The sequence below is a fragment of the Peromyscus californicus genome, unplaced genomic scaffold (assembly GCF_007827085.1).
Source record: "Peromyscus californicus insignis strain IS unplaced genomic scaffold, ASM782708v3 Scaffold_13__1_contigs__length_99412109, whole genome shotgun sequence".
NCBI lineage: Eukaryota > Metazoa > Chordata > Mammalia > Rodentia > Cricetidae > Peromyscus > Peromyscus californicus.
This window is the reverse complement of record NW_026294424.1, coordinates 61,153,367-61,166,443: the sequence shown is the minus strand read 5'-3', so window position 1 is coordinate 61,166,443 and position 13,077 is coordinate 61,153,367. Positions and strand designations below refer to the sequence as shown.

Below are 13,077 nucleotides of genomic sequence, written 5' to 3'. Positions count from 1 at the left end.
GTGGGGTACATTTCTAATTTTTGAAAACTGTATCTCATTTTGTAAAAATTGTATATTAGCAGAAGGAGAAGAGATAGGTGAGGAAGTTAGCGTTTGCTTTCTTCTCTGGGCATGGTGTCGTATTAGGGAGCGTTTGCTTTCTTCTCTGGGCATGGTGTCGTATTAGGGAGCGTTTGCTTTCTTCTCTGGGCATGGTGTCGTATACATTCCGTGATGTGTTTCACTGTAGATACTGATTACTTCAAAATAAGGAAGGGCAGGAATTAAAAGCAGGAATAAGAAAGCAGTGGTCGGCTCTGACTACGTCATGAGTGTCTTGTCCGGTGTTGGCTTCTGTGGCTTGACCAGCACTCAAGAGTGGCCCTCAACCTCTCCTTGGAGCGGTTTTTTGTTTTGTTTTATTTTGGTTTTGCTGCATGCACAGAGAGGTGGGTGTGGCCTAAGGGACCCCTCAGAAGCAAGGGCATTTCAGCAGAGGGTAGGGAAATGGATGGCCAATAGTGGCTAATGAAGAAGTTGGTCTCATGACTGTGGGCCTGGCCAAGGCCAGTCCAAGAGGCCCAGTGTGGCCTCAACCCTGTCTCTGAAGCACCATTCTGGCCCCAGCCTAGGCCATTTTGGAGACTTTGTGGCTCATCTCACAGCCGTTAGCACCGTTTGGGTTGGAGCTGGTGGCTTCTGCTCTGTGCTCTCTTGGGGTGACTTGGGGAGCTGTTTTGTCTACCATCCTGCCTGACTGCCCCTGAGCAACCCTCCCATTTCTTCCTTTAAAATCTCTCTTCCCACTTCCTGTCTTCAAGCCCAATTTCAAATGGTGAAAGCTGTATGAATAAGCAAGTGTCTTCGCATGAGTTTATGACGGGAACCCACCGCCTAGTAATTCTCTAGGATGCTGATAACTCAGCGCGGTAAACAAACAGCTGGAGGAAAGAAATACGCATTTAAAAAGAAAATGAGTCTTCCCATTCTATCCGACAGGGGAAATACTGCAAACACACATACTGTAACTATTTTATTATCTCTGGCTCCCGAGGTCTAGGACACGTGGTGCCAGCCCCTGAGTCCTGGATTGCATTTGCCTCTAAATTCTGAATCAGCTGAAATCCACATTAAAATGCATGATGCTGCAGCACATTACCGGCAAAACCCACAAACTTCCTAAATGAAACAATTCAGTGAGATGAAGAGCCCATAGCAGCAGCAGGACCTTTTGAAAAGCCAGAAAGGAAAATATTTTTAGACACCTCCAATTTCTTATTCCCTTTTCTCCATCTCTCAGGCTGAGCAGTTGAAGATGGCAGACAGCCCCAGCATCCCTCCAACCCCTCTCAGTGGACTCCCTGGGCTGACCTAAGATGCAGAGCCTGTTCCCGGAACTTACCTGGGTGTGGTGGTGGCAGCAGAGAACCCTTAGAGAGCTAGGAACAAGGGAGGCTTCCCTACGGAGGGGGCGGGGTGCAAATAGACAGCCATGTTACAGGTATACCAGCAGGAACACTGGGAAGAAAGCACCACCGGAAATACTTCTAGAAGCTTCTTCTGTCATAACAGGGCTTGTTTCCTATGACACTACCTCTTGGTAGCCTTATCTGAAAAATAGGCCCAGGGAGACAACACACAAAATCCCAGGGAAGGATGACATTTGCTCAGCTCTCCTGGCCTCTGTACCTCACGCTCCTCTCTTCTCTAGGTCACCTTCCTTGGCTTTCCACTGTCCACACAGCCCCTTCTGTTCTTTCTCTCGTAGAGAAAATTACACAATGGAGGTTCCTAAACTCTTTCCCACCAATCAGTTCACAGGACCTTAGGAACAAACTAGACTGTCCAAAGTCTTACCCCAGTCCCTGAGGCGACAGAGGTCTTTGCCCGGAGTGATTAGTGATGGGTCTGTCTAATGACCAGTCCGGCATGAGACACCCAAGTTTGGTGCCAAACTTTCTTACACTGATAGGGGTTCTATTTTCAGCTGGATGGTTCCCCTCCATGCCGATCCTTGTTCCATTTCCAAATCATGCAAGATTATCTGAGCCATATTTACACCAAGGAGGAGGTTTCTAGTATATAGTAGAGACACGAGGGAGTGATTCATGTCTTGCAAGCTCAGAGAAGTGGCTTAATAAGATCCCTGGACTGGAGTGACAGAGGGGAAATCTTGACAGCTCACACATCTGGGGTGATCCTTGAACTCATGAACTGGTCAGGACTGTGGATTTGGCTCGCTCTGAGACTTGCTTCTCTACCATATTTTTAATCCCTTTGTGTCTCTTTATTCTACATGGTTCTTGTCTGTCTTGGATTCATGTCTGTCCTTGGGTTTATCATGTGTCTTATTGTACCTTTTCATGGACCCCAACACTCTTGTCTTTTCTATTATAATGAAAACTTAAGTTGAACTACGTATGGGTTCCTGAATATTCCAAGCTCTCCTTGTCTTTGACTGCCTTAGTTAGGATTACTGTTGCTGTGATGAAACACCACGACCAACTGCAACTTTGGGAAGAACAAATTTATTTCACTCACAGTTCCGTGGCACAGTTCACCATCAAAAGCAGGAAGTCACAAACAGGACAGGAACCTGGAGGCAGGAGCTGATACAGAGGCCATGGAGGAGTGTTGCTTACTGGCTTCTTTGTGATGTATAAGCCTGCTTTCTTACAGAACCCAGGACCATTAGCCCAGGGGTGACACCACCCACAATGAGCTGAGCCCTCCTTCATCAATCACTACTTAAGAAAATGTCCCACAGGCTTGCCTATAGCCAGATCTTCTGGAAGTATTTCTTAGCTGAGTTTCCTTCTTCTTAGATGACTATGGTTTGTGTCAAGTTAACATAAAACTAGCCTGAATATTGGTTATCATGGTCTTGTGCCTGGAACCTTCATCACCATTTTATTTCCTACTCAGCTGGTAGTAGCCAGTTAGCATACATCCTCTCTTCCAGAGCATTCCCTGGCTCTTGAAGGACCTATCTGTTCATTATGGTTCTTCAGTGATCTCTTTTCCCAGGCATCCCCAACTCTAAGGCTAGGGCTAACGATGTGGCCACTACAGGAGTAAAGATAAGAGCAAAAGAGAGATGGGAAGAGCTCGCATGCCTTCTCTCGATTTCCAGAAGTCACACTCAGGAGTTTAACTGGCATTGCCAAGGCAAGGCATATGACAGTATCTATCTTCTAGAACGTAGGAAGGTGGAATCCTACTAGGTTCCTGGAAGTAGGCAAAGCCAGAAATATTTGTTAAACAGCCTGAGTAATAAAGTACACTCAAATAAGTCCAGGCTTAGAAAGTCTATGATGGAGTTGGTAACCATGATGAAAATATTTGATTTGCATGAGGGTGTGGAAGCCACGTGGTGAAGGACGATGAGAAGTTAAGAAATAATGGCACTGAGGAAGACAACACATTCCAGATGTTTGACTGCCACTGGGATGGGGTGGTAGCAGTGGGGTGAAGCTAAGAAAGCTGTTTGCCTGACAATTAGTGTGGGTGTGACTGGGGCTAGCTAGCCTGACGGTTAGTGTGGGTGTGACTGGGGCTAGCCTGCTGACTTCCAGAAGCACTGGAGTTTGAAGACCCGTGAAAGGGTTAGATGGAGCCCTCAGGCAGTGGAAGGGTTTGACCTCCAGGGTACAATGCCAAGATGAGTTTGAGATTAGACTAAGGCTTCCTCCTCTGAGCAGCGGGACAATGGAAACACGAACAGGTGCAGAAATGGTTTGCTCTACGGGTTGAGAAGTAAGGGATTCTTGTGCAGTAGATTTTGTTATCACTGGGAACTTGATGGGTATAATCACAATGGGTTCCACTTGGGAAATGAGAGAGATGAAGACAGACACACTTAAAAACACACACACAGAGAGAGAGAGAGAGAGAGAGAGAGAGAGAGAGCCTGCCAGGTTGGAAAGACGTTAAGTCATTATCTCTGAATCCTGCCCCCCCTAGGTGAGCCCCACTTCAGGTACCATGTAGGCAGTTTCAATGCCATACACAAATTCTAGGCACACAAATAGGCCAGAACCCACAAACTCATTCGTCGTAGTTGACAGTAGAAGTTTTAATACAGCTGTTGAGTGAAACTCCAGTTCTTCCCACACTTATCCAGAGACAACCTGGAATGTCAGTGTGCCCAGAGGCTTTGGTCTGACCTTTAAGCCCTGTCTTCAATCCGGAGACGGCTTCTCAGCTCATACCTTATCCACATAGGTTGGGATATTGTTTGATTGAGAAAAACCTGTCTGATCATTTTCTATGGGGCACGTGAGCTTCAAGGGTTCAGGACATTGCTGCTCTGTGGGAGCTGCTACTTGGCTTCTTGGCTTCTCCTGGCAGCCGCTGCTCACAAACCTCTCCACTTGCCCTTTGCAAGCTTGAGCAGCTCAGGTTTTCTTTTTCTCTCTGCTTCTTCAAATAGGTTTTTTTTTTTTTTTTTTTTTTTTTTTTTTTTTTTTTTTTTTTTTTTTTTTTTTTTTTTTTTTTGTCATTGTTGTTGTTCAGGCAGAGAGGGCTCCCTGCCTAATTTAATTTTGTTCCTCCTTTCTTTGTTACAAGCAGATGTCACTTTTACATCTGTGACTCTGATCAAATGCCCTGTGTCTCTCCAACCAACAGCCCAGCAGATGTTAGTACCATCAGCCAAATTCCAGTTAAAGTAGCGGGCTGCCGCTTCTGCTAATTATGGCTTTATATGGGGGAGGGGAAAGAGGAGGGAAGATAACTGGAACCAGGCATGTCCCATGAGGAGGTCCTCAGAGAACATCTATGAAGATTAGCAGCCCATCACCAATACACAGCACTTACATTTGAGATACCTTCAAAGCAAATCCAGATACATAAGCCCCATCCAGGAGTCATCTGTAAAACTCTAACCCGAGCCCACCCAGTTAGCCAAAGACAAAAGATTTTTACAGAGCAGCTCCTCTAACACTCAGCATTTGTATACAAAAATAAAGCGTCATATTAATCACAAGTAAATTCTGTGCATAATGTAAGATGAAACATAGGATTAGCTTATCATCTATGCCTATATATCTTCTAGTAAATCCCTTAAAAAATGGAATGTTCATGCTTGATCGCTCACTTTTTCCTACCGATAACCTGGAACTGCTGGGTGACTGGTTACCATCCTATATACACGTTATAAGTATGCAATTGGAAAGATATGCACCTATGCTTCATGCAAAACCCAGTGTTCACCTCACAGTCCTAAAAGACTTCAAGCAGTCTTCCAATGCCATCATCCTCATCACCCTAATGCTGGTGGCTAACCATCACCGGATTCTCTTCAAGTGCCAAGCTCCATGTTACTTGCTTTGCATCTATTGACAAGCAGTTAATAATTATTAGCATCATGGTGTGAGGAGGTTAGTTACAAAAACCAAAAAAGGTTTCTATTGGGAAATGTGAATCTGGGTTGCTAGGCAGATGTTGTCTGTAGTAAAGATTCTCAAATGCCGGGTGAATGAATATACAGTTGACCTGAGTCAGGTTTGGAGACTGTTCTGGCTGCTTTGTTTTCTGTTCTGGGAGTTGGTGTCCTGATAAATTCTGTGAGGATTATTTTCTTAGTGCAGGTAAAGGAGGAAAATTGCAGCCCTGCAGCATTCTTTGTGCAGAGAAGGCCAAGGACAAACTGCACCCTCTAATTCTCTGGTTGAGGGAACACTGGCTCCGAGTTTCATATCCACCAGGCAGGAGTTGGCTGTGCCCGGGCAATTCAGACGTAGCATTAAATAAAGCAAACAGAAAATTCCTCTGAAACTCTCACTGGTATTTAATATTTTATTCGTCTCTGTTATTGTGCCTTGCCTAGGGTAAAACAGTCTCCTAAGAGCGAGGCATGAGGGGGGCTGGCGAGCATTTCCCCATGAATCGCTACTACAATACAATGGCATTTTGTTTGCTGGTTTTGACTCCTTGTCTTCTAACATTCTTTCTGACTTTCAAGGGGAAAAAAAAAAAGAAGAAGAAGAAGAAACCCTCTTATGAATGGCAAAGAAAAGGGAAGGAACGTTTCTTTTAAACCTTCAACCTTTTTCATTTGGTAGCCTGTAAACATCCCCCCCCCCCCCATAGTATATGTGCGGGTAGTCTTCTTCTTCTCTTGTTCTTTAAATAGCGGGCTTTTTTTTTTCTTTTGCCACATAGAATTGCCTTTCCATTATTGATTTAGAAATTGGCAAGGGGATAAAAAGTCAACCGTGTACACATACTAAGAAACGAGAGACAGAAGAAGATGGATCAAACCATCCATCTATCCATGTGGCCATTTATCTATCAATCCATCTCGCTTCCCACCCGCCTCTATTAAAATAAATAGCAGGCCCTGGACACACGGCTGGTTGGCTGAAGTTGTGATCTGGACAAAAGGTCTGTTTGGGAAAAGGATGCTGAACCTTTAATTCTATTTGTGCCGGTTGAAAACCAGGAGGGGTTTTTCTACACTTCACTTTTATTAGATTATTTCTTATAGATGGCTTCTTTTTTCCTCCCAGACGCGTGGTGCGGCTGCTGAAGCAGTTGGTCTATAGTTGGAGTAATTAAATTAACCATTTGGTACAACTTTTAGGGGAGAGCTCGCGTGTAGAAAGCACAACCCGGACAAAGCAGGGAGCTGGGACTGGAGCTCTGGCCTGGCCCAGCCTCACAAGCCTTTCATGGCTGTACAGAATCAGGACCCCCGAGCCACAAAAGAGGGGCCGGGGCTGGGGAAGGGGCGGGTGGGAGGGACGGTGACATTGAACAAAATAAACCTACAAAGTCCTACAATGGGAAAAATGAAGTCAAGAGCGTTTGCTCATCCAACCGTGCGGTTCTAGTTCGGAAAGGTCTTCCAGGAGGCGCTCAGCACACGGGCCACAAGAGGATGGGCACCAGGGGGCGTCTGGAGAGGGACCGAGGATGGTCCACAGAACAGGGCTGGCACCCTAAAGGCGGCTGGCGCGACCAAGTGGAGGCGGCTTGGAGCCAGACTGCGGGGAGGGACCAGCCCTGGGCTGGCGCCCTGCGGTGGCTTATCCCTCCTCCCAGGGCATTTCCCTTGCCGAGATTCCTGGTCCCCACTCTCTCTTTCTCCCTTCCAGCACGCAGGGCCCTGAGCTGCTGAATAGCCAGGACCTCTTTCCAAACTCCTTTCAAAAAACCAGCCCCGTGCGTTTTGACTTTCAACCTAGAGTGGTCTGAAGCTGAAGTCAGGTGAAGGCTGTTGGAACGCCGCGTGAAAATGCGTGGCATGCCGGTCTGGTGTAGGGCTCTGGGCTCCGTGGAAGAGCAGCTGCCAGGAGTCGGGGTGGCTTCGAGTGGAACACCCCGAGATGCACCTCAGGCAGGCTGTGAACCTGGGCTTTGCTAAACCTAAGCTTTAGAGACTAAACGCACCTCCTCCCTAAAATGTCTCTCTTGCAGAAAAATAGCTTAAAGCCCACCTCTGCCAGGAAGAGGAGCTGGCCGGTGTTAATCTGGCCTAACCTGGCCTAGATCCCACGCCTTGGCATCTTCAGAACTCGGGCCTGAGCTACAACACCCCTTTCAGAAAAACCAGGACGCACTCTTTTCCTTTTGCCCCCCTCACCCCTGAGTCCCAGGGAACAGAGAAACTTGGACAATGTAGCCTTGTGCTTGGTAACTTATCCCCCACCTCCCTGAAGTGGAAGGCAGTGGGAGAATACCAGTGAGGGAAATTCCATGTGGAGTCCGTGGGGTACAGGCACCTCCCGGTCCAGATGCAGATTCATATTCATGAGAGAGCGATAAATAAAGACAAATCCGCGCTGTAATAACCCTTGGATTCGCATCCGTCTTTGCTGGCCTTTAGGTTCAGGGTCTGAAGACAGATGTTTGCATCCCCCTTTCTCCTCTTGTCTTGTGACCATAAAGAAAAACCATTTAGAGTGTTGCAATTTGTTTCCCGCCGCAGTCAAAGCTCGGACGCATTTATTTTCATTTCCCCCCGCTGCACAAAAAAAGTGCGCATTGGTCACCGAGGGCCCCTCTTTATCAAATACGCATTGTACAGCGTACAACTGCAATAAAACTATCAGCCCTCCCCATAAAACTATCACCAGCTTCCTCGGTGGGTTCCCTTGCCTGCCCTTGCCAGTTCAGCGCTCTTACGTCCAGAGGATGCGCAAACACCTGGGAGGAAGCTGAAAAGGCTGGGGGCCGCTGTCCGGGTTTAATCCATTACCGAGTCTGCAGCGGTTTAGTGCGTAATAAAGCAGGGTAGCAGCGGAGAGCGTGCGCCCATCCACTCCCCGGCACTAGCATCGAATTAAACCACTTAGTTTGGCAAACACTGAACGCCTAAATGCCCCTATAAAGACTTTATGAGTTTGTTACTTTAATTACTGACTTGTTACAGAGCACATAAAGGGGGTAATGAATGCAATAAAACTAATTATCTACACATTTAATTCATATAAAATATCCAGGGTTTGTTTACACCACACGGCGATTCAACTAAGCATTCCCCCCTCTTGTCCACCGAGAGGAAGGATTTAATGAAATATTTCCCTTTATTCTGCTAGAGTCTAACGAACCAAATGAAAATTACCCTCCGCTTAAATCATGGGGCCACCGAGGTCCACAAATCACGGCTGGCTTCTTTGTCTGCGCCTCCTTGTGCCTCCTTGCCAGAACCCAAGAGCCCCAGGAATCGAACTAGGAAAGTGAGCTGCCTCCAGCCGTTGCCTTGTTTGTTTAAATTGCAAGGGTGCCACTCAGTGAAGTCCGAAAACCTACAGGGCAAACAGACAGCGATCCTCTTTGGGAAACCCCAAGTCTGAAGGGGATTGTGAGCGCCTGAAAAACCAGGAGGCGAAAGGGAGGGAGAGACTAGAAGGCTGGAAAAGAAGATCCCGTTTGGGTGCATTTCATGCTGGGCATGGTAGCTACCGAATAATTAAAACGAACAACCACCGCGGGGAAGCTTCACACACACACACACACACACACACACACACACACACACACACACACACACACACCGCTGCAAATCTACAGGAACGAACGCAGACAGACACAGCGCAGGCTGAGCGCAGAGAAACATTCGGTAGGGAGTCCAGATGTTTTACCTCTGAGAGCTTCACTCGGTTGTTTATTTTACTTTTGTAAAGGGGGCTGTCTGTCCACGTCTCTGGAAAGCATATAAAGCTTCGAGCAGAAACACAATTGATAAGAAGCTATTTTTTCCCCCATCCCCTTCGACCAGGTGTATTTTAAAGAAATCAGCTTATCCTTATCGTTCACATAAAACCCCCTCGGCCCACTTACGCTACGTTACAGGGGCGCCTGAGTCTTGCCAATGTCCCAGTCTTTATAACATTTCATGCACTTCGGGGGGTAGGCTTGTTGTTAAATTGAGCGTGTAACACTCTTACAAAACAGGTTTTCTATGACATCAAGGTTTCTTCTCCCTAACCAAGAAAAAAAAAAAAAGACGAAGAAGGGGGAAAACACACTATCTCAATTTATGCCTAAGGTATATGATCAGTTAAAAAGGCTTAAAAGCTCTTGGAAATTGGATCAGGGAAAATCGTCACCCAACTTTCATTATTTCCAAGTAGCGTGATTGAATTAAAGGGCAGGAGCTGGTTAGAAGGGAGGATCAGGGGCTCGGTGCGTAATGGTGTGGTATTAAATTCTAATTAGAGATGCAGGAATCGATGATAGGGAGGTTGGACAGCTCGGTTCCCCAGTGCCAGCCCAATAGACGGATGAGTTATTGTCATGTAAAAAGCGCCAGCAATAAGACCAACCGCTTTGCTATTGTCCAAGTGGAAAGAGCCAAGTTTATTATGAGGACTATATGCTCTAGAGACCTCAGACAAGGCATCTCATAGGAGGCTTTTTCATAAAACTAGGCTCTGCTGGTAGTAGGGAGGCCAGTGTGGAGGCAGGCACTGAGCTGTGCACATCTCCCCGCCGCCGCCACCGTCTCCTCACCCATCTTTTATTCCATTTTTCCACTTGGCTGAGCCGCCCAGAACCTTTTCAATGTATAAAATGGAATATTCTTACCTCAATTCCTCTGCCTACGAGTCCTGTATGGCCGGGATGGACACCTCGAGCCTGGCTTCAGCCTATGCAGACTTCAGTTCCTGCAGCCAGGCCAGTGGCTTCCAGTATAACCCGATCAGGACCACTTTTGGGGCCACGTCCGGCTGCCCGTCCCTCACTCCGGGATCCTGCAGCCTCGGCACCCTCAGGGACCACCAGAGCAGTCCGTACGCCGCAGGTAAGGACCGCGAGCTCTCTTAGCGGAAGAAGCTGCCTTTCCGCTCGTATATAGGAAGCCTTGATTGCATTTGAAAATGGAAATGTGTTTAGTATTTACCAAACGAAATTTGCTTACACAAATGAAAGAATTTATCACGTTAGAAGCGATTGCAGGGAGGGGTAATTCACTTACAGGGTTACACTATCCTAGTCACACCCGAACCGCCAACAAAATTATCTTAAGCTGCCAAAATGATAGGCATAATTTATTTACTTTGCGATGAGACGTAAAGCTTAGAAAATAATTAAATAACAAAGAGTAAAGCTCATTACTGGCCGTGTCTCCTTTTTTTTTTTTTTTTTTAAGAACCGACAGCGGCTCACACCTCTTTGGCCGGTCATTTTTATGATCATTTCTGGAATTTATTGGTTTGTGTTTTTTTTTTACAGCACTATCCCCCAACTTTTGGTCGGCGTCAACTTCTGAGAATTGAAAAGTGGCAACAGTAGGCGCGAGGGGTAACTTCGTCCCTGGCTTTCTGATATTCCAGCTGATGTTTTTGGACTGTTTTCTTGCTGGACGCACTGTTCCCCGTTCGGGGGCTCAGGTGGCCTCCAGCTTGCTATTTCAACCCATCCAAAGGCACTGGGGCCACAAGAAGCCACACAAAGTCCCCGCTTCTGTGTCTTACTAATGTGCTGGGTTCCCTTGGCAGGTCGCCGCCGCTGAAACTCCCTCCGGATGCCGCCGGTGTCCGCAGCGGCTCCCGGGCTCTCTGACCTTGGGTCCCCACGTGCTGGCTCGGCGGCCCCCAAACTCCTGACTGTATTTTGCTCACTCTAGCCTCCTCTGTCCTCCCCCTCTAGTTCCGTACAAACTCTTCACGGACCACGGCGGCCTCAACGAGAAACGCAAGCAGCGGCGCATCCGCACCACGTTCACAAGCGCGCAGCTCAAAGAGCTGGAGAGGGTCTTCGCCGAGACGCACTACCCTGACATCTACACCCGGGAGGAGCTGGCGCTGAAGATTGACCTCACCGAGGCCAGAGTCCAGGTACCCGGCGGAGAGGAGACCGAGAGCCGCAGCGGGAGGGTGAGGGAGGGGTGGATGCTAGATGCCGGATGCTGCTGATGCTTAAGAGTTCCGAAGGGACCCAGGGCGGGTCAGAGAAATGAGATTTGGAACGCTGTGGGCGTGCGCACGAGGTGGGCCTAGGATCCACGCTCTGGGCAATTTATTCACAGCCGCCAAGTGTTTCCCACCGGGGTTGGGGATTTAGCTCAGTTGGTCGAGCGCTTGCCGGGGAAGCGCAAGGCCCCGGGTTCGGTCCTCAGCTCCAGGGGAGGGAGAAAAGTGTTTCCCACTTTTTTTTCCGTTGGGAGTTTGAACGGGAGAAGGGAAGTGCCGGGTGGGAGGAAGGTTGCAGACTTTGCCGGTAACTCTGTCAGCCCAGCTGTCACCGTTCGGTTGCTAAGTGCCTCCTAACTCAAGCGCCTTGAAAAACCTAGCGCCGGTGGCACGCGGTGTAACTTCCGAGCAACGAGGACTTGAGACAGATTCGTGAAGGGACCGTCCCTACCTGCCTATTAGGAGCGAACGTTCTGGAGCTGGTCGGCCAGCCCAGTGCAAGGCCAGGGGATGAGCGGTCACCAGAGTGGAAGACACCCTCCTTTCTCCAGTCAGACTTGAGAGGCCTAGGAGCAGGCCGGCTTGAACCTGTCCCCTACGGTGCCACTTCACCGGCACGTTCGTCCGAGCCCTAAGACGGTTTCTCGGAAGAGGTACCAGCAACGAGGAGGGCGGACTCGTCGGACTGGTCCTTCGCTGTGGTGTCAATGGTCCATTCATACAGCGAAGTGTGTGTGTGTGTGTGTGTGTGTGTGTGTGTGTGTGTGTGTGTGTGTGTGTGTGTACCGTCTGAAACGAAGTAGGTCGTCCCAAGCGCCACTTCGCCTTCTGGTTTTCTTGCCCCGTTTCCTCACCTCCCCCTCTCTTCGGGCAGGTGTGGTTCCAGAACCGTCGGGCCAAGTTTCGCAAGCAGGAGCGCGCCGCAGCCGCAGCGGCCGCTGCAGCCAAAAACGGCTCCTCGGGCAAGAAGTCCGACTCCTCCCGGGACGACGAGAGCAAAGAGGCCAAGAGCACCGATCCGGACAGCACCGGGGGCCCGGGACCTAACCCCAACCCGACCCCCAGCTGCGGGGCCAACGGCGGCGGCGGCGGCGGGCCCAGCCCGACCGGAGCTCCGGGCGCGGCGGGCCCAGGGGGCCCCGGAGGCGAACCCGGCAAGGGCGGTGCGGCTGCGGCGGCTGCTGCAGCGGCGGCGGCGGCAGCGGCGGCGGCGGCGGCGGCGGCGGGAGGCCTGGCTGCGGCCGGGGGCCCCGGACAAGGCTGGGCTCCCGGCCCGGGCCCCATCACCTCCATCCCGGATTCGCTTGGGGGCCCCTTCGCCAGCGTCTTGTCTTCGCTCCAAAGACCCAACGGTGCCAAGGCCGCCTTAGTGAAGAGCAGTATGTTCTGATCTGCGACCTGCGGCGGCGGCGGCGGGCGAGCCCGGGCGCGGGCTGGCGAGTGGGCGAGTGGGTAAACCCAAGGCTAGTGTCGCTGCTGCCAGGGGCTTTTTTTTTTTTCTTTTCTTTTTTCATCGAAGGCCTAAAATGATCGCGATTCGAATAACGAAAAAATGACGTCGCTCCCATTTCCACCCCACTCCTGCCCGGTTCCTCAACCTCCCTCCCCTAACAAAACAAAACAAAACAAAACAAACAAAAACTTCCCCGGCTTCGCACCTGCCTCGGGCTGCGCATCGGACAGGGCTCTGCCTGCTGCCCAGGGGGTGTGAGCAGCGTGGCCTGGACTTGGGGCA

The 13,077-nt window shown here is 49.5% G+C and overlaps 1 protein-coding gene across 1 annotated transcript; it reads left to right on the top strand.

Annotated features, from left to right (window-relative positions):
• Positions 1-9,990: 9,990 nt before the first annotated feature.
• Phox2b (paired like homeobox 2B) lies at positions 9,991-12,732 on the top strand. The gene is made up of 3 exons (XM_052735905.1): positions 9,991-10,231; positions 11,080-11,267; positions 12,217-12,732. The coding sequence occupies exons 1-3, from the start codon at positions 9,991-9,993 to the stop codon at positions 12,730-12,732; spliced, it is 945 nt and encodes a 314-aa protein (XP_052591865.1).
• Positions 12,733-13,077: the final 345 nt, after the last annotated feature.